The sequence below is a fragment of the Aspergillus aculeatus genome (assembly GCF_001890905.1).
Source record: "Aspergillus aculeatus ATCC 16872 unplaced genomic scaffold ASPACscaffold_13, whole genome shotgun sequence".
NCBI classification, from domain to species: Eukaryota; Fungi; Ascomycota; class Eurotiomycetes; order Eurotiales; family Aspergillaceae; genus Aspergillus; species Aspergillus aculeatus.
Window position 1 is genome coordinate 497,419 of NW_017962988.1, and position 21,602 is coordinate 519,020.

The following is a 21,602-nucleotide window of genomic DNA, read 5'->3' on the forward strand; positions in this document are numbered from 1 at the left end:
AGCATCATGTTGTAATTAGATAACCATCTCAATGAACACCAAGGGCTATCCCACCGTGATATATATAGCTTCATGAACCTTGTAAGTCAACAGGGCAGTGATAACCCACCTATTAAAGCACTGTCTATGAGCTTTATGATCGGTGGCCGTTGCGCAACATCATCATTTAATATTGCCCTCTGCTCTCCGTTGGTTCTCTCATCGGTTGCGATGGTTGCAGCGCTGAGCGATCGGGGCATCTGGATGAGTGGGGCTCCCGCACCGTGGTCCCCGGCAATTGTGGGGAAGCAACGGACTTAAGCTACCTGGAGCTTCGGTCTACGGCCTCATGTCCGGGTCTCTGTCTGAGCACGACCACGCGCAATATTATTTCCGACCGTATAAAAGCATGCGAGGTCTTGCATCACGCAACATAACATATCTTCCAGTCAAGAAACCCTCGACTCAAAAACAGCCCATCTCCCAAGGAAACAACAATGGCATCCACCGTCGTCTTCATCACCGGCGCTAACACCGGCATCGGCTTCCAGATCGTCCGCGCACTCAGCGACTCCCCCCGGAGCTACCACATCCTCGTCGGCGCCCGCTCGGCCACCAAAGCCCACGACGCCATTCAAGCCATTCAGACGGAATTTCCCAACTCGTCCAGCACACTCACTCCGATCATCATTGACATTGAAGACGACGCATCCATTCAACAGGCCTACGAAGAGATCTCGTCAACCCACGGTCGGGTAGACGTTCTAATCAACAATGCAGGTGCGTAGTACATGTACAATGCAGTATAGTACCATACGAGTCCTCAAGGCCCCCCTCCCCTCCTCCCCATCCTACTCATTCCACATGAAAGAAATCTCACACCCTTGAGAACAGGCGCATCCTTTGAATCCCCAGCCACACGCGGTGACCTGACATCAGAACGCGACCTCTGGAACAAAACCTGGAGCGTCAACACGACCAGCACGCAGATCGTGACCTCGAAATTCATCCCACTGCTACTCCAAAGCGACGACCCCCGCTTACTCTTCATCACCTCGGGGACCGCCACGCTCGCCGGAACCGAGAACCTGGCGATCGCCGTCAACCGGGCCCCGACCGCGACCGGGTGGCCGAAACCCCCCTCCGGGCCCGGGGCGGGCGGCGTGCCGGCCTACCGCAGCGCCAAGACCGGCCTCAACATGCTGATGCGCGAGTGGCATCGCATCCTGCAGCCGGATGGGGTCAAGGTCTTCGCCATCTCGCCGGGGTATCTTGCCACGGGGCTGGGGGGCAGTCCCGCGCAGATGAGGGCGATGGGTGCCGGGGATCCGGCGGTGGCGGGCCCGTTCATTCGGGCGGTGGTGGAGGGGGAGCGCGATGGGGATGTGGGGAGGGTGTTGACCAGGGATGGCATTCAGGAGTGGTGATGGGTCGTGGTCTACTGTGCATTTCTATAATACTTATAATCCCAGTTCTGTACTCGGTCTTACCGCAACCGACAAAAACAATCCCTCTCGAACATGAAGGAAAGTAAAAGCTTGATTGTCGTTCGAACTCTTGGTCAGGTACCATCCCAGGTAATATGTACATTACTCGAAAAGCAATGCCGTACGCAAGGTGGACAAAAAAAGAACGACACAAACACCCCTAACAGGAATGCCCCGCTCCCTCGTGGAGTCGCCGCCGCCATCGCTTCTCTACACAGCTTGGCCAATAGATCCAGGATTCGCTGTCGGTCTTCCGGATCAATCCAACGCAGCTCGAGGCAGCAGTACTATAAGGCTCTTCGAGACTGACCTCACCCAAAAGCTTCCTCTAGTACTTACCCTGTTCTCATGGAGGCGATGTAAGTGGAAGCGATCACCGTCCGACAACAAACCGAATATTGGCCGAGCAGGTTTGCCAGCAGCTTGCTGGTAGTGTCGGACGACGACTACTTGGATACTTGATCAATACAACAAGCTTTTTGAAGACCCCCCAAAGTCAGTGTCTACTAGCGCATGTATGCGAGAAGCTGTGCCACCCCCCCGCTCATAGACTCTCGCCTCAATGGCTACTGGGTGCTTCCAATTATCGTCCTCGTCCCCGTAGCGAAGGGACTAGTCAACTTTTCCTTCCAGTTGGATTCGGCGACCCGAGAACTACGCCTGCATAGGCGTCTCGTTCTCCAAATGAACTCCATAATCAGGGATGTCGGGGGACGAATGACTCTTAATAATGCCTGAAGAAAGACAGCTAGGCGACCTCTAACGAGTGCTTCGTTGGGCCGGGAGCTCGTTCTAGAGCCACTCATCAATGCTTATTCATTTCTCTTCCGAGCTGATTAACAAAACCATAACTGGGTTCCAAGCATATTGACGATACGGCGAAGGTCTTGCTCCGAAGAGGGTGTATACGATATATTCGGTAGATAAGATCTATGTAAGCAAAACTGTTAGCCTTCCTTCTCTCTCACACACACTTGAAAAGGAAGAGACGCAAATAGTTAAAGACGCGACCAGCGGGGAAGCGCCGACAAGCAGAGACAAACAGAGAAACCTTGATTGGATCGACTATGAACTTGCCGTGTATTTACCCGGGCCTTTTCCAAGGAGATCTGCTTTCGCTACCAGCCACAAGGCCCCTAGTGTGATTAGACACAGGGTCAGGGCGATCATGGCCTTAATGGCCGTCGGTCCGAGGCTTTGCCAGGAGACAATATTGGCGAGGAAAGGCTCTTGCGGACGTGTGGACATTCATCATGACTTTCTCCATGGATCCTGGTTCGCAAGAAAGAGGGCAAAATTCTGGTTTAAGAGCGCCCTTATTAATTGAACTGCTGGCTGATTTGGTCTTGGAACTCGCTGATAGCTAGGAAGGATCAAATGCAGAACCTTCGCTCGTGAAAGGCTTATAAGAAAGAGGATGTGATGCTTGCGGGAGAGAAACAGAGCTCAATCGCGTAGGGAAGATGCGGGAAGGGTGTCTGAGGTAGGTAGTAGGAAGGAATTCTGCATGCAGCGTGAATCGGGAAGGAGCTAGCTTGAACCACTCTATTGCTTGTGCATTGGAAGAGTAAGCCCGTCTGTTGTATTATGGCAGCGCTGAACCAGATAGAGTACATAGTACCATAGTGAAGGACAAGTATCAGGTGTTCACCTAGTGCCACTTCGATGATTCACCGCATGAATACAGTGAATCCTTAGGGTTGTGCAGAAAGACGTCTACTCATCTCCGCTCGGAGACAGATCCGGACTGGAGTGTTGTCCCGTGGCAAGGAAATCTCATGAATAGACTGGCTGCCATGCCTTCGTCTACTGAGGGAGAGCGCTACGCCTGTATCTTAATATCACTGATATACTCTATTGCTAGTGCGTAGATAATCACTGCTATTGTGTAGATATAATGTTTGTCTCTTAGTACCTTTACTATAAAACTTATAGATTCTTAACTAGGAGTACAAGTACCTTCATAGCACTATTGTAAGCATTTTTCTAAGCACCTTTCTAAGCACCTTTCCAATCACAATCCAAAAGAAGCAGGGCAGTCCAGCCTCAAGGAAGTCGGGACAATTTACTTTCCATAGGCTCGAAAGAAAACGTACTTTGATCGCTCTTCTATGAACAAACGCAGATACCCATCCAGTCTCGGTCTACCAGAAGGCATCATTACCGCTAAGTTGTAGTACGCCCTAAGTTGATTACCGTAGAATAGTGAAAGATTTTTTAAATAGTTTTAAGAAGAGAGCCTCACACACTAATACAAGGTGGACTTGTTTCTGGTACAGATATGAATCCAAGCACCTTTCCAATGATACACGAGCAAAACGCACTTGAACCTGCACGATGCCTCATGCTACGCGACGTATCACCATCCGCACGCGATCCGCATCCGTCATGCGCAGCAGCAGCAGCATGTCCACGTCCTGCGTAGTCGCCAGAACCCTTGCTTGGGTTTCCCGGAAACTTTCGCCGGGTTTGGCAATTGCGTCCACACGATGGGTCCGCAGGAGAGTAGCCATGACGGCGACAAACTCTACCTGCGAGAACTTATTCCCGGGGCAGTTCTGTGGTCCGTCCGACCAGGGCAGAAAGCTACTGCGCGCTGGGGTAATGACCCGCTCGGACGCTTCGGCCACCGTGATCCAGCGCGATGGCTTCCAGGCCATTGGGTCACTCCAGTACCGAGCGTCAATGTGCATGGCGAGCAGGCTAGGGTGAACTCCGACGTCGTTGGGGATGACAATCGTCCGATCCCCGACTTGAAGGGATTGCGGCTCGCTGCTAGTCCACTTCGGCAAGGATTGAATTGGGGGGAACAGGCGGAGAGTCTCGAGCTGTCCGATCGGAAGCATAGAAACACATTTCTCGTTGTCAGTGGGTTTGTGGATACAAGACAGTACCAGACCTGGAAATGTGCGCAGGATTGACTCACTATAATGGATCGACAGCGACAAAGGCGTGGGAAGAGATCAGTATAGTGATTCTTGATCTGTTCTTCGGTGAGTCCCTGCAACTCCTCGGCCACCCAATCCTGAACCTCGGGATATGCTGCCAGCAGCAGTAAACTAAAGGCAAGCGTATTGGCGGTGGTATCGTGGCCCGCAAAGTTGATGACAAAAATGTTCCCGAATATCTCATCCACCGTAAGGCCCTTGGGTGGGGAGCCAGCAGCTCCAGTGCCCCCCTCCGCGTCTGCCTTCTGCTTCAGATCCATGGCCCGCACGAACGATGTCATTAGACCCCCACTGCCAGCTTGACCGTGGTTCAAAGCCTTGGTCTCTTCATCCAACATGCGGACCATGTATCGTTGAAAGTCATCGGCTGCTTTGGAGATGCGACGCCACGATCGAGGCGCAAATGGAAGCGTCAGCCATTTCCGCGGCAAGACCATGAGGAGCATGCAGTTGTCCAGGACGGTCTGCAGAGCTTCACGGTAGCCTACCGATGCGACCGCAGAATCCGCGTCCTCTTTGCTAGGAGGGGAATAAGACTCCTGACCAACGCCGTGGTCATTGGCACTCTGGAAAGGAAACGACTTGCGAAAACCGGTCGCAGCAAGTACGTTGAGGGATAAGGTGCGCGTGTCTTTGGCAACACTGGCAATCCGACCCTCCGCGGCACCATCCCATGCTTCGAGCATCTGGCGTGTCTGCTCCACACTTTCGTCCCACACAAAGGACATGACGCTCTCATTGAACGGAGTAGCAAGGACCTTCCGGTGGCGTGGCCAGTCCGTCCAACTGGCGGTAGATATACATGGCCCATAAACCTCCAACAGTTCTATATCAACGCAGGGGGGTCAGACAGTCTGCAGATTGGCGACAGGAAGAGGTAGAGGTCCGCACGTACTGTACAGGTGACTGGGCCGGATGAAGTCGGTTCGACGCTGGAAAATCTCATGAATGGCCTCCGGGTCGGCGACGTTGACATAGACATCGCGTGGAGTGACAATTGCCCAGATTGGACCATAGCGATGATGCGATTCGCCCCGGTCGGCAAAGGACCAGCCGCGGCGGGAGTACCGTCCGAAGCTATAGTTGCGCCAGTGGATGGGTAGCCGGTCAAGCCACGGCCAGATCACGGGCTCAAGAACCATCCAGACAGGATTCAATGGATCGGTGTAGAGGCGCACCAATGGAATTCTCATAGTCGAGGCTCGCCGATAATTTCTTTCCATCGACGCAACGCTCCATGACAGAAATAAACAGGCTAGCAGGCCGAGTATCTCGAGAATCATGATGCTAAGCATCAACAATAGTAGGCGATAGTCAGAGGCTAAGACGAGGGACGAGGTATCTTTTGTGGGGGGGGGCGATATCACCAGGAGCACAACTGAAAGACAAGAAGAAGAGAGACAGATGGAGAGAAAAGTGAGTGGGCAAGCAAGGGGAAAGAGAGGAGAGATGTAAGAGGCAAAAGGAGTAAGCAGGACTATACTGTACTTATTTAGGCAGCCTTGCAGGGGGTCCGTCCAGGTCGTTGTCGGCAAATTGTTTGGCTCGCTGACTCGCAATCATCCCCTCCGTACCACTAGCCTTACTAGCGAATACATTGAACACTTTTTGATATGGGGACCAGCTGACGTCATCAATCGAGGATCAGGACCAATAAGAATAATGTCAGTTACGACGTCCAAGGCTTGTAAAGTGCTTCTCTGCTCTAGAAGTAGCCGGGAAAGAGTAAGACCGATTTAGGGCATGGCGGATGCCAACGGTTGCCGTCAAGTCCACCACCAACCCAGGTACTGGTCAGTACAGCCACAACTAACCAAAGGCTAATACGCGGGGACATGCTTGCTTGCAGCCTGTCAGCGGAAGTGGCTGGCGGTCTGATTGGCTCTGCGTCACTCTTTTTTCTTCCGTTCTTTGTGGGAGCTTACAACCAACTATCACCTCAGCACAAGGCTATATCCGAAACCGACCAGTGGCACTGAAACGGCGCCTTTTAGCCTCGTGATAGATCAAGGTGAGTAGTTCCGTGTTCTACCAAGTGGGAAGGGAAGCAAATCGCCCTTAAAGATGGCTAGGAATGGGTACCTATTTGCAGCAAGCCAAGTAGCTCACGTTATCCCCGATTGGCTAAGACCCAAGAAAAGCCGCGCTCATTTGACTTGCTGAATTAGCACCTAAGATTCAGCCACAATTGATGTCCCATATCCTCCGTTCTTTCTCACCAGCCTCCTTACCCTGATCTCTAGAGGCCGTAGTCTCCATTATCACTCATCCGACTTCAAAAGGACATCGGTCAAGCCACGTTCACTACCACTTAAGCAAGGGAGGGATGAAAGACAAATGAGCCGGATGGTCTGATGATACTTTTGGAGAATAGCCTTGCAAGACTGAATCATGGATGTAATAGTTCTATCAGCCTCCATCTATCAAATTCTTTGCCTTGAAGACAAAACCACCGACTGGACCATCAACTTGAGATTGCCTTGCCATACTAGGTAATAATTCATGTATCGTGCAGGCGTCTCGGGGCAACAGGCTCACCGCCTTTAGATGCTCCGGAGAATCGGGGCGGGCCGAGCTACGATTCACTTAGCCTCGCTCCACCGCCCCCCTTCCCCATCTCCACTTCTAGAGGGTCCCAGCGTCGTGTTTTCGTAAGCCCATCTTCCAGGTCAGATGATGCTCCCCTTACTACCTGGAGAACTCCTCCTGTGTATAGCTGAAAAGCTCCAGAGCACCGCCGACATCAACGCCCTCGCCCGAACATCCACCTATTGCTACACCCTCCTAAACCCCTTTGTTTACCGCTATGATTCCAAGTCCAGCCACTACAGCAAGGCCCTGGTTTGGGCCGCGCGCAAGGGCACCGCAGGAACCATGAGACATTGGCTCGAGGCCTCACACTCGGTAACTATAGCTTCATCCATGACGACGACGACCAACACCATCACACAAGCCACCGCCGCCGCCGAGGCTTTACCAAAAGCCGCCAGCCACGGCTATGAAACTATTGTGCGCCTCCTCCTTACCGTCGACGGCATCCCAATCAACCGACGGAATGACCGCGGCCAGACAGCCCTGGCACGAGCAGTAGACCACGAGACAATCGCGCGGATCCTTCTCGCCCACCCAGGCATCGATCCAAACGCCAGCGAATCCGACGGGACTACCCCGCTCTGGCGGGCTCTGCGGAGATATCGACTCCCTACCCTGCAACTGCTGTTGGCCGCTGACGGAATAGATCCCAACATGTGGAGCGATGGGAATGAACGGAGCGAGACCATTCTGTGGTGGGCGACACGTCACGGATCCATTGATGCGGCACGATTGCTTCTCGCGCATCCGCAGCTCGACCCGAATCGACATCATGCAGAACCGCCCCTGTGGTGCGCGGCACGCGATGGAAACGTAGCCATGATGAGACTGCTCCTGGCGGATGATCGGGTGGATCCCAACCTGTGGAACGCGTCCGGGTCGACCCCGCTGGGAGTCGCGGCGTACAACGAGCTGGAGCCGGTCGTTGACTGTCTACTGGCATACACTGGGGTCGATGTGAATGCGACCGATTGCAAAAGCAACGATACGCCGCTGATGATTGCCGCGCGCCGAGGATACGACGGGGTTGTTGCACGGCTGCTGGCCTGCGCTGCCGTCAAGGTCGATGCGACCCACGAGGATGATGGGGATACTGCCCTCAGTCGAGCAGCGCAGAGTGGGCGGGAAGCTGTCGTTCGCATGCTACTTGCCACTGGTGAGGCCAACCCCGACCACAAGAATCACGGAGGCGTGACGCCGTTGTGGGATGCGACCCATCGTGGTCACGTTCCTGTCATCGAAGCGCTACTTGCAACTGGGGTTGTCGATACGGAGATCACGGGGGCCAGCGGATACACCCCGCTCCTGATGGCCACCGAGGCGGGTAATATGGGTGCGGTGGAGCTACTCCTTGCTGCCGGCGCCAATCCCGACTTCACTGGCCCTTGGAAGGTAACTCCCATCTCCATAGCCGTTCGTGCTGGTTACATGAGCATCGTGCGTCTCCTCCTGGCCACGGAGAGGGTAAATGTGAACTGCCAGAATCTGAGGGGACTGACCCCTTTGATTGCAGCGGGTGAGCGTGGGAACCTCGAGATCGTAAGGTTACTGCTGGATGCGAAGAATGTGGACCAAAACATGATGGATTTTGAAGGGCAGACACCGCTGGCGTTGGCAGAGAAAAACGGAGACGATGACATTGCCAACTTACTCCGAGACCACGGCAGCGCAAATCTGATCCAGAATAGAAAGATCTTGGGATTCGTACCTCGAGAAAGGTCTGTTCGAAGTGATGCAGCAGACGGTTAGTCTCTTCCAGGGATCCAGGTTTGTGCCATGATCGAGGTTTCCAGGCTGCAGTCAATGCTCAACCTGGGATATTAAGTGTTAGCTGATTCATGTACAAACTGTACGTGGTTTCGGGCTCGGCCTTCAGCCAAGATAGCCAAAAACAGTGGTCGAAGCTATCGATTAACTGGGAATCATGAAAGCCAAGTTTAGTCTAGTTACCGTGGCTCGGATCTGCGTTCCGATCACTTCCAAGTCACATAACGAAGACATGATAAAGTATGACGTGGGGAGTGGTCACCCCGTGACTCAAACCTCACCTCTTGAGACAATTTAGAAGTTTCAGTCTTGAAATTTTTGTTCTTCTAACAATCATCTCATCTCTTTAGTCTCGAAACGACGATCTTTTTCTTCTAACAATAACCTTATCTTTGTTGACACCATGACTACGTCCACCGACTCCAACGAATATTATCAAAGGATTGGCGCAGGTTTCTGCGGCACAGTATGGGCAAGAAGCCTAGAAGGGCATGCCATCAAGCGCGAAGATAGAGGACCATCTCGATCACTTGCCAACGACTTCACGATGCACAGCCGAGCATACGAGGCTTTCATCGACTTTTCATACGCTAAGCGCAGCATGAGAAACTCATTGACGCAGCTCCACGCGCGTATCCCTCAATGCCACCAATATATCACTCCACAGGATCATTCATGGTGGGAAGAAAATCTCCGATGGTTCCCAGACGGATATGCAGCCTGTAATGCGATTCTATCCGAGAGAATCCCTCCTTTTCCCGGGCACATCAGACGTCTTCTCGTGGACACGTATTGTCCTCCCGTAATTCGCCAGCAGATTCTGCACAGCGCCAGCAATGAAGCCTGCCTCATCCGACCGTACATCGGCCGCCAGCGCACCTACGGCACGGCCATGAACGTCCGATCTCGATTTCGAGGCTTTTCCCTCCGAAACCTCCCCCTTCATGTCGATCAGATGGCTGAACTGGGGATCCGCGCCGAGGATGTCGACTGTTATGCTGCCATGATGGGCGAAGCACTGGCCACGCTTCACTTGATTGGGAAGATAGATGCGAACGACGTCGAATTTGTTTTGGCTCCGATGTCGCGAACTGTTACTGGCACGGAGCACAACGGAGCCACGGACACCAGAAGCAGCAGCAACACCATCACAAATATTTTGGGAACCCATACCATGTGGATCCTGGATTGTGACCTTTGTCACTCCACCTCGATGGATCTCAAGGGTGTTCAGCAAGCTGTCGATGCTTTCTTCAAGAACGACCCCTTCTGTCCAGGGCCGCACACGGCACACTGGCCTGCCTTTCGCGATCGATATTTGAGTGCTGCTGAACAGATTGCTCGCATCTACCATCCGGATGAGACACATGCCATTTATGACCTTGCTCGTCAATTTATCCAGATTGTAGAGACGAGGGGGATAAAACCACTGTTCAAAGTGACTGATGATACATTCAAGGGGAAGCATGCGACGGACATTCCAGGCCTTGAGCCTATGTCTAGTTCTCAGGTGGTCTGCCGACTCAACGAAGAAAGAAATCAAGATCAAATAGACTGATTGTACCCACACGGAACGAAGATCAACATGATTAAGTACAGATCTAATTGCTTCAACACAGGTTCTATAGAATATTTACAGGATACGACACTGGACACGAAACCGCACAAATCAAACAACCCCACTATCCGCCTCGACCTTCCCCTCCATCGACTCCCTCCAAACTACAACAACCAAGAACCCTACCGCCAAAGCACAAAGCACCGCCAAAATCGTCATCCACCACCCAAACCCAATACTCGACGCCGCAATCGGCGAGACCACCGTGCCAAGCGCCGCCAGCAGATTCCGCACCAGATTCAGATCCGCAACGACAGCCGCACCGGCGCCCGGCCGTACATCCACCAGGAAGGGCATGACCGTAGAGGTGACGAGCATCAACCCCAGCCCGAACAGAAACGCGCCGACGAGCGGCGCAACCCAAAACACCTGGCGCTCGACCAGCCACCCATAAATAACCAACCCCGCCGGCACAAAGCCTACCCCGTACCACACCGTGCGCAGGCGCGCGGTCGGGTGGATCTTGCCCCCGTGCGCGGCCTGGTGCCGGCGCAGCTGGGCGTCGCTCAGCTTGCCGCCGACGAGGCTGCCGATCGCGTATCCCAGGCAGTTGCTGATGTAGCAGAGGCCGATTTCGATCGGGGAGAAGTCGTAGGGCTGGGCGGCGTAGGCGTACGGCAGGGTCGTGTTGAAGCAGTACAGGCTGGCGAAGCAGATGCTGATGTAGGCGATGGTCAGGGCGATGGAGGGGACGAGCAGGAATTTCAGCTTGGGGAGCGGGGCCGTGATGTCCCGTTTGAGGGCTTGGTACCACCGTTGCTGCTGTTGCTGCTGCTGGGTTTCGTTGTTGGGAGTAGGCTTGACGAGCGTCTCGGGAAGGCAGAACGTGGTGATGACGGCGGCGCTGAAGGTGAAGATGGCCATGAAGTAAAGGATGGAGCGCCATCCGAGCCAGACCTGGAGCGCACCGCCGATAATGGGGGCCAGCAGGGGTCCGATCAGCGTGCCCAGGTAGAACCACCCCAGGGCGGATCCGCGCTCTGTCGGCGGGAAGACATCACCGACCACGCCCGCACCCACGCTCTGCGCGGAGGAACAGCCCAGCGCCTCGACCAAGCGGAACACAATCATCAGGGCGAGGGAGTCGGACGCGGCGCAGACAATCACCGCGATGGTGGAGAGGATGAAGCTGGCTACTAGGACTGGCCGGCGGCCGTATTGCTGGCTTAGCGTGCTCCACCACAGGGGCGCCACGGCCAGCCCTAAGAGGAATACCGTCGTTGTCAACGCTACCTGCGTTTCTGTTGTGTGAAAGTGTTCCACGAGAGTGGTGAACGAGGGGAAGAGAATGCAGGATGCAAACGGCGCGGTAAAGGCAGATAGAGTGATCACAGCCACGATGAGATGTTTCTGCCATGGTGTGAATGACTGTGGATCTTCACGACGGCGTAACAAGCAGAAGCGATCGAACCAGAGGCGTGATGGTGTCGCCGCAGGGCTTTTGGTGGTTTGGGTGGATTCAGTCGACGACATACTGCTGATGTGGAGACGATCGCTTTCTTGGAGAATGAGACCCAATTTATGACTGTTTGTTTTGATGATAGAAGCATGATTCTGGTGGAGCATGCCTGGTCTTGTTATAGTCAGTGTCAGCGTGTAGGGCACCCAACCACAAGTATCGGGATTTCGGGACTTCGGAAATACGCAGACACACGCTGCACTAAAACCCGAAAACCCGAGCACGATAAGAGATCTTGCTGCTCCCTCACAGCCAATGCCATTCGCAGATCGGGAACGCCACAAGGCTGAGGCGGCAACTTATCCTTATCGTGCTGCCCTATGAATATTTCTCAGGGACGTTTCCCACCCCCACGAACCCCCAACGTTCGAAAAATGTCCGAAATCACTATTCCCGCTGCTCGCATTTCCCGACCACCACAATCAGCGCTGCAAGGATGAACAAAAGCTGCATCAGATGCGCCGATTCCAAACTACGCTGCAATCTCGATCAAACTGGATTACCCTGTTCACGATGCCGTCACAAGGGCTGGCATTGCGAGCGGGCAGAGCGCAAAAAGCGCGCCCGCCGAGCCACGCCCAGGCAGACCAGCTCGATTCCATCCCCACCACAGACAGGCAGCGAAGGTCGATGGGACACCAGCCTCGACGTGAGCCCAGCCCTCGATCCGCCTGCCGACTGGCTTTCCCCGGGTCTCCTGTCGACCGAGGACCTCGACTTTCTCAATCAGCTGGCCGACATCGAAAGCTTCGATACATTCGGCGACATGACATCGTGGGACTGGACGCCGCCCGAAACGCCATTCCTGGACAGGACCACTGCTCTCGCTGAACCACCACGAGCAACAACAACAACAGCGCAAGCAAATCAACTTCCCCTCCCCGGGACACACCTGCACAACATAGGGCCCATCATCTCCCCCGACAACTTCCGACTGCCCGCCGATTTCACCCTCGAGACCGAACCCGTCGACCGCATGACCATCCCCGTGCATCGCCTCGAAACCTACGCCAGACTCTTCTTCACGCACTTCCACCCCCTCTTCCCTCTGATGCATCTCCCGACCTTCCACCTGGCCTCTGCGCCCCTCATCCTCATCCGAACCATCACCTTCATCGGCGCAGGCCTCAACACCACCGACCCCACATCCACAACCGACGCCAAACGCCTGTACAGCTCCCTCCCCACCCACTTTGCCAAAACCTGCCTCCGCTCACCGGACAACCCAACGGAACCCAGCCTCGCCGACCTCCAAGCCCTACTCCTCAGCCAATTCGCCAGCACAGCCAAAGGCGGCAGCGCGGAACGCGCCGCCGCCCGGCTACTGCACCCGCTCGTCGTCGCCACCATCCGACAGCAGGGCCTGCTCAAAGTGCACGGGGAGTGCACGGTAGCTACGCGGAATGCCCGGACGTGGGAGACGTGGGTGGCCAAGGAGGCGCGCAAGCGCGTGCTGTGGGGCGTCTACGCCGTGGACTGCTACCAGGCGCTGCTGTGCGGGAGCAGGCCGCTGCTCTCGCCGCAGGAGACGCGGGCGTCGTTCCCGTGCGACGAGGCGAGCTGGTGCGCGTGGTCGGCGTCGAGCTGGGCCGCTTTGCCGGCGCAGGATCCCTCGAGTTGTTTCCAGTCGTCGGTGAAGGGGTTGATGGGGGCGGCGGCGCGGGCGGGTGGACTGGAGGAAGGCGGGGTGTCGAAGCTGACGGCGTGGGATTTGAACCTCTTGATTCTGGCGATGCATTCGCTACTGCTGGAGGCGCAGACGTCCATTCTCCCGGTGGATCTGTCGGCGATGGAGCGCGCATTGCATACGTGGAAGGCTTGGTGGGATGGGGTTTCGCGAGGGGGGGTGGAGCCGCAGCAGCAGCAGCCTGTGGTCCGTGCTGGGGGGCTTTTGATCACCAATAGCGTGACGCTGTATTATCTGGCTGTTTACCTGTTGAAGCACGGGCGGCCGGAGTTGGATGAGAGCGCGTATTTGGGCAGGTCGACGAATCCTGGGAATCCTCTCATCAAGAGGGAAGAGATTTATCAGGAGACCATGACGAGATGGGTGCAGAATATGATGGAGGAGCTTCAACGAGGTGAGATGGTCAGTGTGGACGAGTTGTAGGGGGTGTAATGGCTGATGAAGGATGGTTGAGAACCTTGTAATGTGATACGAACGTGTTTGTTTAAGCGGTTTCTGGATGCAAGGTAGCTTCAATGTTGTATGATTATATAACATATCCCACGATTGATTTGGTCTCTCGTAATCCCATGTCTCTCATGTATCGAAACTTTCTCTCAGCCGGAAACAACAGTAAAGCATGACTAGCCTCTCATCAAAAACAAGACTTAAAATCCGGACTGGACAAGCTTTCAGAAAATACCCAGCTTCCACATACTGATTAGGAGCTCCCAGTTACCGTCATTCAGAATGCTCAGCTGCTTTCCGACAAAATGTCAAATTAGAGATCAAAACAAGTATAGCTTGAGTAGAGTTGCACGTATATAGCCACACCAAAATCGCAGAACATATCATCTCAATCACATAAACCATAACATCACAACATCACAGAGCGTAGCTGAGCTCAATCATCCCAGAACAACCCATCCCGATTGCCATCCTCACTCATCTTTACCTCAGCAGATCGATAAGCCACAACCTGCTCGGTCCTCTCACACAACGACAGTACGGACACTAACACCTGGAGGAATCATGGTCAGCTCATGCCCACACCTCACCAGAACATCCAGAAACTCACCGTTCGTCGGACTCGCGCCCATAACCTTATCGTAAAAGCTCTGACTCGTCTTCTTCCGGACGACGCGCGGCACCACCAGCCCATTCGATCCGCGCGCGCTCGACGAGGCAGAGCTCGACTCTCCATTCCCGAATGCCGTCACCATCGTTTCTGCCTGCTGCTGCTGCAACTTCGGCGCCGCCAACGCGGCGATCACCGGCCGCACGGCCGTGACCACGACGGGGGCGTACTTCATGACCGAGGGCCCGATCTTCTGCACTGCCGACTGGATCGCCGTGAAGAAGCTCTCCTCCTCCGCTCCAGTGACATCCACAAGGCCGTGATGCTGCGCACTCTGCTGCTGCAGTACTGAAACCGGAAGAGGGAGTTGTTCGAGCTGGTCGAGCTGACTCGAGGGCAAGTCCCGAAGCACGCGCAAAGTCGCCCCGGCCAACAGGGCGCGACGGCCCAGGATCTTCATCTGCTGGTCCATGGGCGTTTCCTCTTCAACCAAGGAATCGAAAGCACTCTCCGCCCCCTTGGCCTTGGTGTAGGGGATCAACTGACTCACCACCGACAGCCCCGTCTGCACGGCGCCGACCCCGTGACTCGCCGCCGACAGTACCGTGCTGAACGTGCTCCAGAAACTCTCATCTCCGGGGGAATGCTGCGCTGCGCGGACTAGCCGGGTAGTGAAGGGATCAGCGCTAAGCTCTCTCTCCTCACCCGCCATCGTCGCGGTGAATGAGGCCATCGAGGACGATGAAGTGGCTGTCGTCGAGCGCAGCGCAGACACCTTGGCCGCTGATGCGGTCCCGAAGGTCACCATGGCGGACTCGGTGCTGGTGCCCGCCAGCACGTCCTGGACGACCAGCAGCGCGGCGGGCATGGCCACCGCCGGCAGAAGCCGGGGCGCCACCGCCTCTGCGTCCGCCGCCGCCTTCTGGTACTCGACCATGATCTTCGTGCTGATCCCCAGCTCCTTCATCTTCTCCGCGTCCGCTCTCAGGAAGGCTTGCAGCGCTGCTTCGGCCAGAATACTCTCCTGCGCCGAGCCGGGGGACGAACCTCCTCCAGATAGGGTGGTGTTGGCACCACTAACAAGGGTAGTGGTGGTGGGCGTGGAATCCACGAACCCACTCTCCGCGCACTTCTGCGCCGCGGCTGAGATGGCCGTGCCAGCTAACGCGGCCACGGAGCCCCCGATCGGCCCCAAGAACGGGCTGACGGTCGTCAGAGCGCCGGAGACGATGGGCGCGCCGACATGCAGGACGTCTTTGAGGTCGTCCCAGAAGTTCTCTTCCGCGGTGCGGGTCTGGCGCTGGCCAAGACGGTCGACCAGCAGGTACTGGATGCCGGTTTGCGGGTCGGACTTTTGTACGGGGTAGGTTTGGGAGCTCTCGAACACGCTAATGTAGTCTGTGTAGGGATTGCCGAGTACGAGGTTGTCCGCGGTGCTGGAGCTGCTGTTGCTGATCGGACTGGCGGAGTTGTTGCCTACGTCGCCATAGACGTGGGCGCCGATGGAGATGTGGGGTTGATTCTCGAGGAGGACGGGGGAGCCGGATTGACCTATCATCGGTACATGTGTTAACTGGTTGTTCACATAGCTAAGAGAGTTAAAGGGGGCAGGCTGGGTGTCTACCTTTGTAAGTATCGATCCGATATTCCAGCATGTGGTTCGCAGCCGCCTGACGGTTCCACTGCACGGCCTTGAACTCCTCGTACATCTGCGCGCCCGGCTCGCCCTTGTACCGCATATCCCCAGGGTACCCGACCACCCCGATCGAGTCGGAGCCCGCCACGGGGGTGTCGGAGAACTGGAACGGGGTGACCGCCGTGAAGGGACGGTCCAGCTGGATGAAGGCCACGTCGTTGTGGCGGTTCGAGGACGACTGCAGCCACCCCTCGGTGGTGACGATGCGCACCCCGTGCCGGAACTGCACGTTCGCCGACGGGTTGTCGATCGACCCTTTCCCGTTGTATCCAATGTAGGCCTTGACCTCGTTGGCCCGGCCGAAGCCCTCCTTCCAGTCGAAGGCGCAGTGGCCTGCTGTCACGAGGAGGTCGTCCCGGATAAGCCAGCCCGTGCCCATCGCGTAGCGGGTGTCATTGGGGGACTGGCCGGCGTAGTGCATGAAGAGCTTGACGATGGCTGCGAGAGAGACATGGGGTGAGTATCTCGTGAGGAACAAGAGAGGAATGTGGGTTCAGTGTTCTTACAGCGGTACTTGCCCCCGGGGCAAGGTGCATGGGGTCAACGAGTTGGCGCTCGTCTTCGAAGACGGACTCGCCGCCCTCCTGCTGCAGACCGAAGCATGACTCGGCTGCTTGGGAGGGCGTGCTTTGCAGCGTCCAGGTGGCGGCGACGACAGGCATGACTTTGGTTTTGGTGCAAAAAGAAAGATAGAATGTGTGAAATGTGTAATGGGAGAGAGACTAAAAAGTTGCAGAGAAGGATGAATGCGGTGATGATGGGAGTGAAGTTTCTGGCCGGTTTGACCCCTCTTATATAGCTTCATCGTCGCTAGATGTTTCCCACTCGTGTCGCTCGACCCTTTCAGCTGTGTTCAGCTGTGTTGATGCATGTGTCTCCCTCGAAAACCGTCCTTGTGGCTGCCTGAGAATATACTGCTCACCTTGTTCAGCTGGAGGGCAGGTTATGTGATGCAACTGTGAGAATGTGATAGTGATATGGCGTGTGAGCTCAGATAGAAGGGTATCCGTTGCCGATGAACACAGTCTCCTGCATTAGAACGTGCATACCATCCGAATTCTCAGACCACATCTGGGAGCAGATTGGCCAGACAGTGCATCTGCTGAACTCCTTTGTATCAACTCCTGCAAGATACTAGCTCTTACATGCTGCAGGGGGAATGGGTCTTGGCAGAAGGGTTAGATGATTGTATTGGGATATTGACATTCCCCAGCCCGCAGTATATACTTAGGTATATAGTAACATTGCTCCAGCTAATTCATGTGTTACAGCCGATCTTCAATCACACACTCACAACAAAAAGATCTCTCTACCTATTTATCCGATTGATCGCCCATGTCCACTGACTCCACCACATCAAAGCTTTGACATGGTGAATTGCAGCCGTCGGGTAATTTTCCCCCTTCTTCATGAGGGATCCCGTTCCTGCAGCGGGGAAGCAGTCTAGACCCGAGGCTGCAGGGCTTGTCCTCGCCCAAACTCACCAATCTGACTGCGCACTCCTGCAGAAACAGCCAACTTCTTGTTCTGTGTTCTCAATGTGGGATATTCGAGCGACGGGGTCGCCGTACCTGAACGTGCCCCGCCCCCATCTGAGACTATTGCCGGGTATCTCCATTGCCGCCGACTGCTGGCTCGTGTTGAGGCAAATGTGACCGTGACAAATTCCAGGCGGCAATGTGATTTCATTTACCTGAGGTTGGAGCTGAGAGGTGATGCCTTAATTGAAGTTTAGCATCACATTTTGTTGGAGAGCAACAATGTTATCATAATGCGCGATTCAGATATATCTGTCGTCGCCCAGGATGCCTCCGCTCTGCAAATACATAGCGAGGTCCCCCCCTAACCTTACAAGTCCACAGCAAAATATGAACTTGGCAAACCAGGTATCCATTTTAGGTATCTCTAGACAGCAAAAAAATTATCTACCAATCACCCTTAGTATTAATCCAACTCACATAACCCGATAAACCCTCCACCCCACCCAAACCTATTATTTCTTACCCCGACCCAGACAAACCAACCACCCCTAAGAAATCGCAAACCTCGACCTCGCCCGCAACTTCGCCCCATACCAATACAGCACAAAGATCCCAATCACGCCCAGGGTACTCAGCCCGCCCAACAAACTGACCCCCTTCCCGATCCCCAGATTCAGGAACATGGGGCGCGCATACAGGATCGACCCGCACGCCATGGCGGACCGGAAGAAATCGTTGGCCGCGAAGAGGCTCGCCGCGTAGGCCGGGTACGACATGGGCACGTAGACAAACACGCACTGCAGCACAATGAACGCCGAGCTGCCGTAGATGGTGATGCCGATCGTGGGCACGATCCAGTGGATGTGGCGGTTGGCCGTCCACCCAAACAGGAACAGGCCGATGGGCGGGCCGAAGCACCCGATCAGCGCGGGGACCAGTCGGCTCTCTTGGGTCTTGGGGACCCCCCGCAGCAGTTGGGGGATGAGGTAGTAGAGGAGGTAGGCGAAGTAGATGGCTACCGCTAGGAGACAGGCGACGAGGACGCAGAGGAAGACGAGGCCGATGGTGCCGAGGGTGAAGTTGTAGAGGGGTGGGTAGACGAGGGGGAAGACTTCGAAGAACTTTTGAGGGGGGCTGTTAGTGTTGGTTTGGGATGGGGGGAGGGGGGAGGGGAACGTACAGAGTAGTAGATTCCGTAGACGATGGCTGTGTAGACTTGGACGAAGAGGATGGCGGGGTCCTTGACGGTGATTTCGATGGGCTTGATGATGGCGTCGATGATGATGGCGGACGGCTTCAGCTGAGCCTGCACGATTTCTGACTGCGATTTGAGGTGGTTCGACCCGATCAATTTGCGCAGACGACGCGCTCGCTGATGGAGCAGCGTAGGGGTGGAGGTCTCGGGCAGCAGAAGGAACATGAGGCCGAAGACGGGGCCGGCTCCCCACAGGATCTCCCATAGCGACCATCGCCATCCCATGGCGGAGACGGCAAAGCCCGAGATCAACGGGCCCAGAGCGGGTCCGCAATAGGCTGCGGTGACCCAGGCACTGAGTGCGAAGGGCAGGTAGAGCAAGGAGTAGATGTCCTGCATTGTCGCTCCTCCCGTGGCCAGACAGGGGCTTCCAAAGAACCCCTGCAAGAAGCGGAGCACCAGCAGACCTCCGAAGTTGTGGACCAGTGGGAGTGGAATGGAGATGATCACAAACAAGAACATGGTAATGCAGTAGACCGGGGAGCGCCCGATGGAAGGGACTTCCGACAGCGGAGAGAAGAACAGAGGCCCCACTCCGTACCCTAACACATACAATGACAGCCCCAGAGCAGACGCCGTGGTCGAGACGCCAAACTCGGCCATGATCCCCTCCTCTGATGAGACATAGATCGCAGACCCTGCATACACAATGAAGGTGTAGAGAAATATGATAAATCCCACAAATGCCTTCTTCGTCTGAGTCCAGTTCTGTGGATTCGCTGGATCGTCCGGCCCGTACCAATCCACCATCACAAAATCCGGGGGTAGTGTGTCAGCCTCGCTCTTATCGTCTGGAATTGGTTTGTCCAACAGCTTTTCTGGGTCTTGATCGGCGTGCTGGTTGTGGAAGATGGAGCTGCTCTGTTCGCTTTGTTGCGGTCGGCTCCCCAGTGGGGCTTTGATGCCCGGCACGCCGAGTCGCGCCAGGCCCTGTAGGTATTCGGGAGGGAAAACAAAGTCTGCCTCTTCTTCGGGGTACTTGAAGTACTTCTTCTTGGTCACCCATCGAATCACTTGCCCCAGGGGGGCATCACGGATCAGACTATTCATGGCGGTCTTCGTTGAGTAGAGTAGAATATGATGGAACCACTAGATCAGATTTGCATATATATCATAATGAGATCTATTTGAATCGACTACATAAAGAAACCATGCGACCGTATTGAGCATCTTTATAGTAAGAAGAGACCCCCGGACGAGGCTGTTACTCGATGCATCGAATGCTCCCTAAGCCGGCGGGAACTGGCTGGCGGATTGGAAATCCATCTCCGGAGTTAAGCCCTACAGCCGCACCATGCTGGCCACGCCAGAACCTTAATTTGCTGTACTTTGCAGGAGGGGTCGTCGGTTTAACCCCCGGAGTTACCGATCCATGGACTTGGGTGGTGATGGTCGAGCTGTCAGTCGCTAGCTCGTTGCGTGCTTGAGCTTTGACATGAGATGGTGATGTCAGTGCCCAACCGCAGGCTGACTGATGGCCATCGTATCCATTCCAGCGGGATCCGATGTTTTGTCATCAACCCTGCAATAAAGGGTACGCCGAAACCTAATTTTGCACGGTGAAAAAGGAAGATGAATTACAAAGGACGGCCCAGGTGCATGTCTTTGGGACACCCTGTGTATACCCTGCTGGGCACTTCGTATTCGCTGGTGAAGTGTCTGAGTCGATGCGGCTCGAGTGAAAAGTCCTGAGCGGAAGTGCGGTCAGCATAACGTTCGAAAATCAAATATGCATATCCGGGATCAAATCAATACAAGTCATATTATGGGGGGTCTGGGGCGCTCGGTTGCTCTGGGGCTCGAGGTCTCAGATCTCGGCCTCGTGATAGCCGTATTGAGATGGGTTGCAGATACGGAGAAAGCTGCATGGACGCGCCGAACGGGTGACACGTGAAGAGGTTAAGCTGTGCTTATGGCAGGGCCCATGCACATACGTCGCAGGAAGCGGTGATCAAGCTGCATGTGAATTAGGGAGATGACTGGTCTCGGAAATTAGGCCAAACCCGATATACCCGATTTATTTGATGAGGCTGAAGCTGATTAGGGAAAGCTGATCGGCCAGCCGGCCAGCTGTCATGCAAGCCGCGTCGCCCGAGACTACTTCGGGCAAGAGATACGGACTACTCACAACACAAACAGGACGAAACATCATTATTTCTCTGACTGTAAGGAGAAAATTTTGAAATGACCAGAATGGCTGCTTCAGCATAAAGGAATAAAATGAGAAATTCATCATCCTGCCAGCGACCGCCTAACAGCACGGGCAACCTTGAACACGTGCCCGAAGCGAGGACGTAGCCAATCAGTAACCACGACTGCATATCTATCTAAAGTAAGGCCACCCAGGTTTCAACTTAAGTTATAAGGCAGGAATTCCCCAATGAACAAGATGAAACAAAGCTAACTTCCTCACCAGAAAAATCATTTCTCTTCATGTGCCACACGCATCCCCAGATACCATATTTTGAGAAAAATCGTCAGTCGCAGGCCAGAGACCGTGCCCGCAGCGTTCCAGGGAACCGGATCTGATAGCTCCAAATTCCCCTTTCCGGGCCCATCCAGCTGCCGAGTCGCCA

The 21,602-nt window shown here is 55.0% G+C and overlaps 8 protein-coding genes across 8 annotated transcripts; 4 read left to right on the plus strand and 4 right to left on the minus strand.

Annotated features, from left to right (window-relative positions):
• Window positions 1–476: 476 nt before the first annotated feature.
• Window positions 477–1,406, plus strand: ASPACDRAFT_32658 (putative short chain dehydrogenase; the record flags this gene model as incomplete). The annotated part of the gene is made up of 2 exons (XM_020199894.1): window positions 477–759; window positions 874–1,406. 2 exons carry the CDS (start codon window positions 477–479, stop codon window positions 1,404–1,406), a joined length of 816 nt encoding a protein of 271 aa, XP_020053891.1.
• A 2,402-nt stretch (window positions 1,407–3,808) lies between these two features.
• ASPACDRAFT_32477 (cytochrome P450) lies at window positions 3,809–5,697 on the minus strand (the record flags this gene model as incomplete). The annotated part of the gene is made up of 3 exons (XM_020199880.1): window positions 3,809–4,294; window positions 4,393–5,240; window positions 5,310–5,697. The coding sequence occupies 3 exons, from the start codon at window positions 5,695–5,697 to the stop codon at window positions 3,809–3,811; spliced, it is 1,722 nt and encodes a 573-aa protein (XP_020053892.1).
• Window positions 5,698–7,090: 1,393 nt separating this feature from the next.
• On the plus strand, window positions 7,091–8,755 carry ASPACDRAFT_1890164 (ankyrin repeat domain-containing protein; the record flags this gene model as incomplete). The annotated part of the gene is made up of 1 exon (XM_020198562.1): window positions 7,091–8,755. One exon carries the CDS (start codon window positions 7,091–7,093, stop codon window positions 8,753–8,755), a length of 1,665 nt encoding a protein of 554 aa, XP_020053893.1.
• Window positions 8,756–9,084: 329 nt separating this feature from the next.
• On the plus strand, window positions 9,085–10,331 carry ASPACDRAFT_1858322 (uncharacterized protein; the record flags this gene model as incomplete). Its single annotated transcript, XM_020197598.1, has 1 exon — window positions 9,085–10,331. Exon 1 carries the CDS (start codon window positions 9,177–9,179, stop codon window positions 10,329–10,331), a length of 1,155 nt encoding a protein of 384 aa, XP_020053894.1. The 5' UTR covers window positions 9,085–9,176.
• Window positions 10,332–10,442: 111 nt separating this feature from the next.
• On the minus strand, window positions 10,443–11,941 carry ASPACDRAFT_53729 (uncharacterized protein; the record flags this gene model as incomplete). Its single annotated transcript, XM_020202789.1, has 2 exons — window positions 10,443–11,759; window positions 11,867–11,941. 2 exons carry the CDS (start codon window positions 11,939–11,941, stop codon window positions 10,443–10,445), a joined length of 1,392 nt encoding a protein of 463 aa, XP_020053895.1.
• Window positions 11,942–12,221: 280 nt separating this feature from the next.
• On the plus strand, window positions 12,222–14,083 carry ASPACDRAFT_123472 (uncharacterized protein). The gene has a single exon (XM_020196641.1). It carries the CDS (start codon window positions 12,617–12,619, stop codon window positions 13,958–13,960), a length of 1,344 nt encoding a protein of 447 aa, XP_020053896.1. The 5' UTR covers window positions 12,222–12,616; the 3' UTR covers window positions 13,961–14,083.
• Window positions 14,084–14,508: 425 nt separating this feature from the next.
• Window positions 14,509–16,952, minus strand: ASPACDRAFT_45650 (trypsin-like serine peptidase; the record flags this gene model as incomplete). Its single annotated transcript, XM_020201643.1, has 4 exons — window positions 14,509–14,537; window positions 14,595–16,145; window positions 16,219–16,728; window positions 16,805–16,952. The coding sequence occupies 4 exons, from the start codon at window positions 16,950–16,952 to the stop codon at window positions 14,509–14,511; spliced, it is 2,238 nt and encodes a 745-aa protein (XP_020053897.1).
• A 1,367-nt stretch (window positions 16,953–18,319) lies between these two features.
• ASPACDRAFT_4015 (MFS transporter) lies at window positions 18,320–20,076 on the minus strand (the record flags this gene model as incomplete). The annotated part of the gene is made up of 2 exons (XM_020200710.2): window positions 18,320–18,892; window positions 18,952–20,076. The coding sequence occupies 2 exons, from the start codon at window positions 20,074–20,076 to the stop codon at window positions 18,320–18,322; spliced, it is 1,698 nt and encodes a 565-aa protein (XP_020053898.1).
• Between the last annotated feature and the right edge of the window lie 1,526 nt (window positions 20,077–21,602).

Coding starts and splice junctions, on each gene's coding strand:
- ASPACDRAFT_123472 (XM_020196641.1), top strand. CDS start 12,617: ATGACATCGTGGGACTGGACGCCGCCCGAAACGCCATTCCTGGACAGG.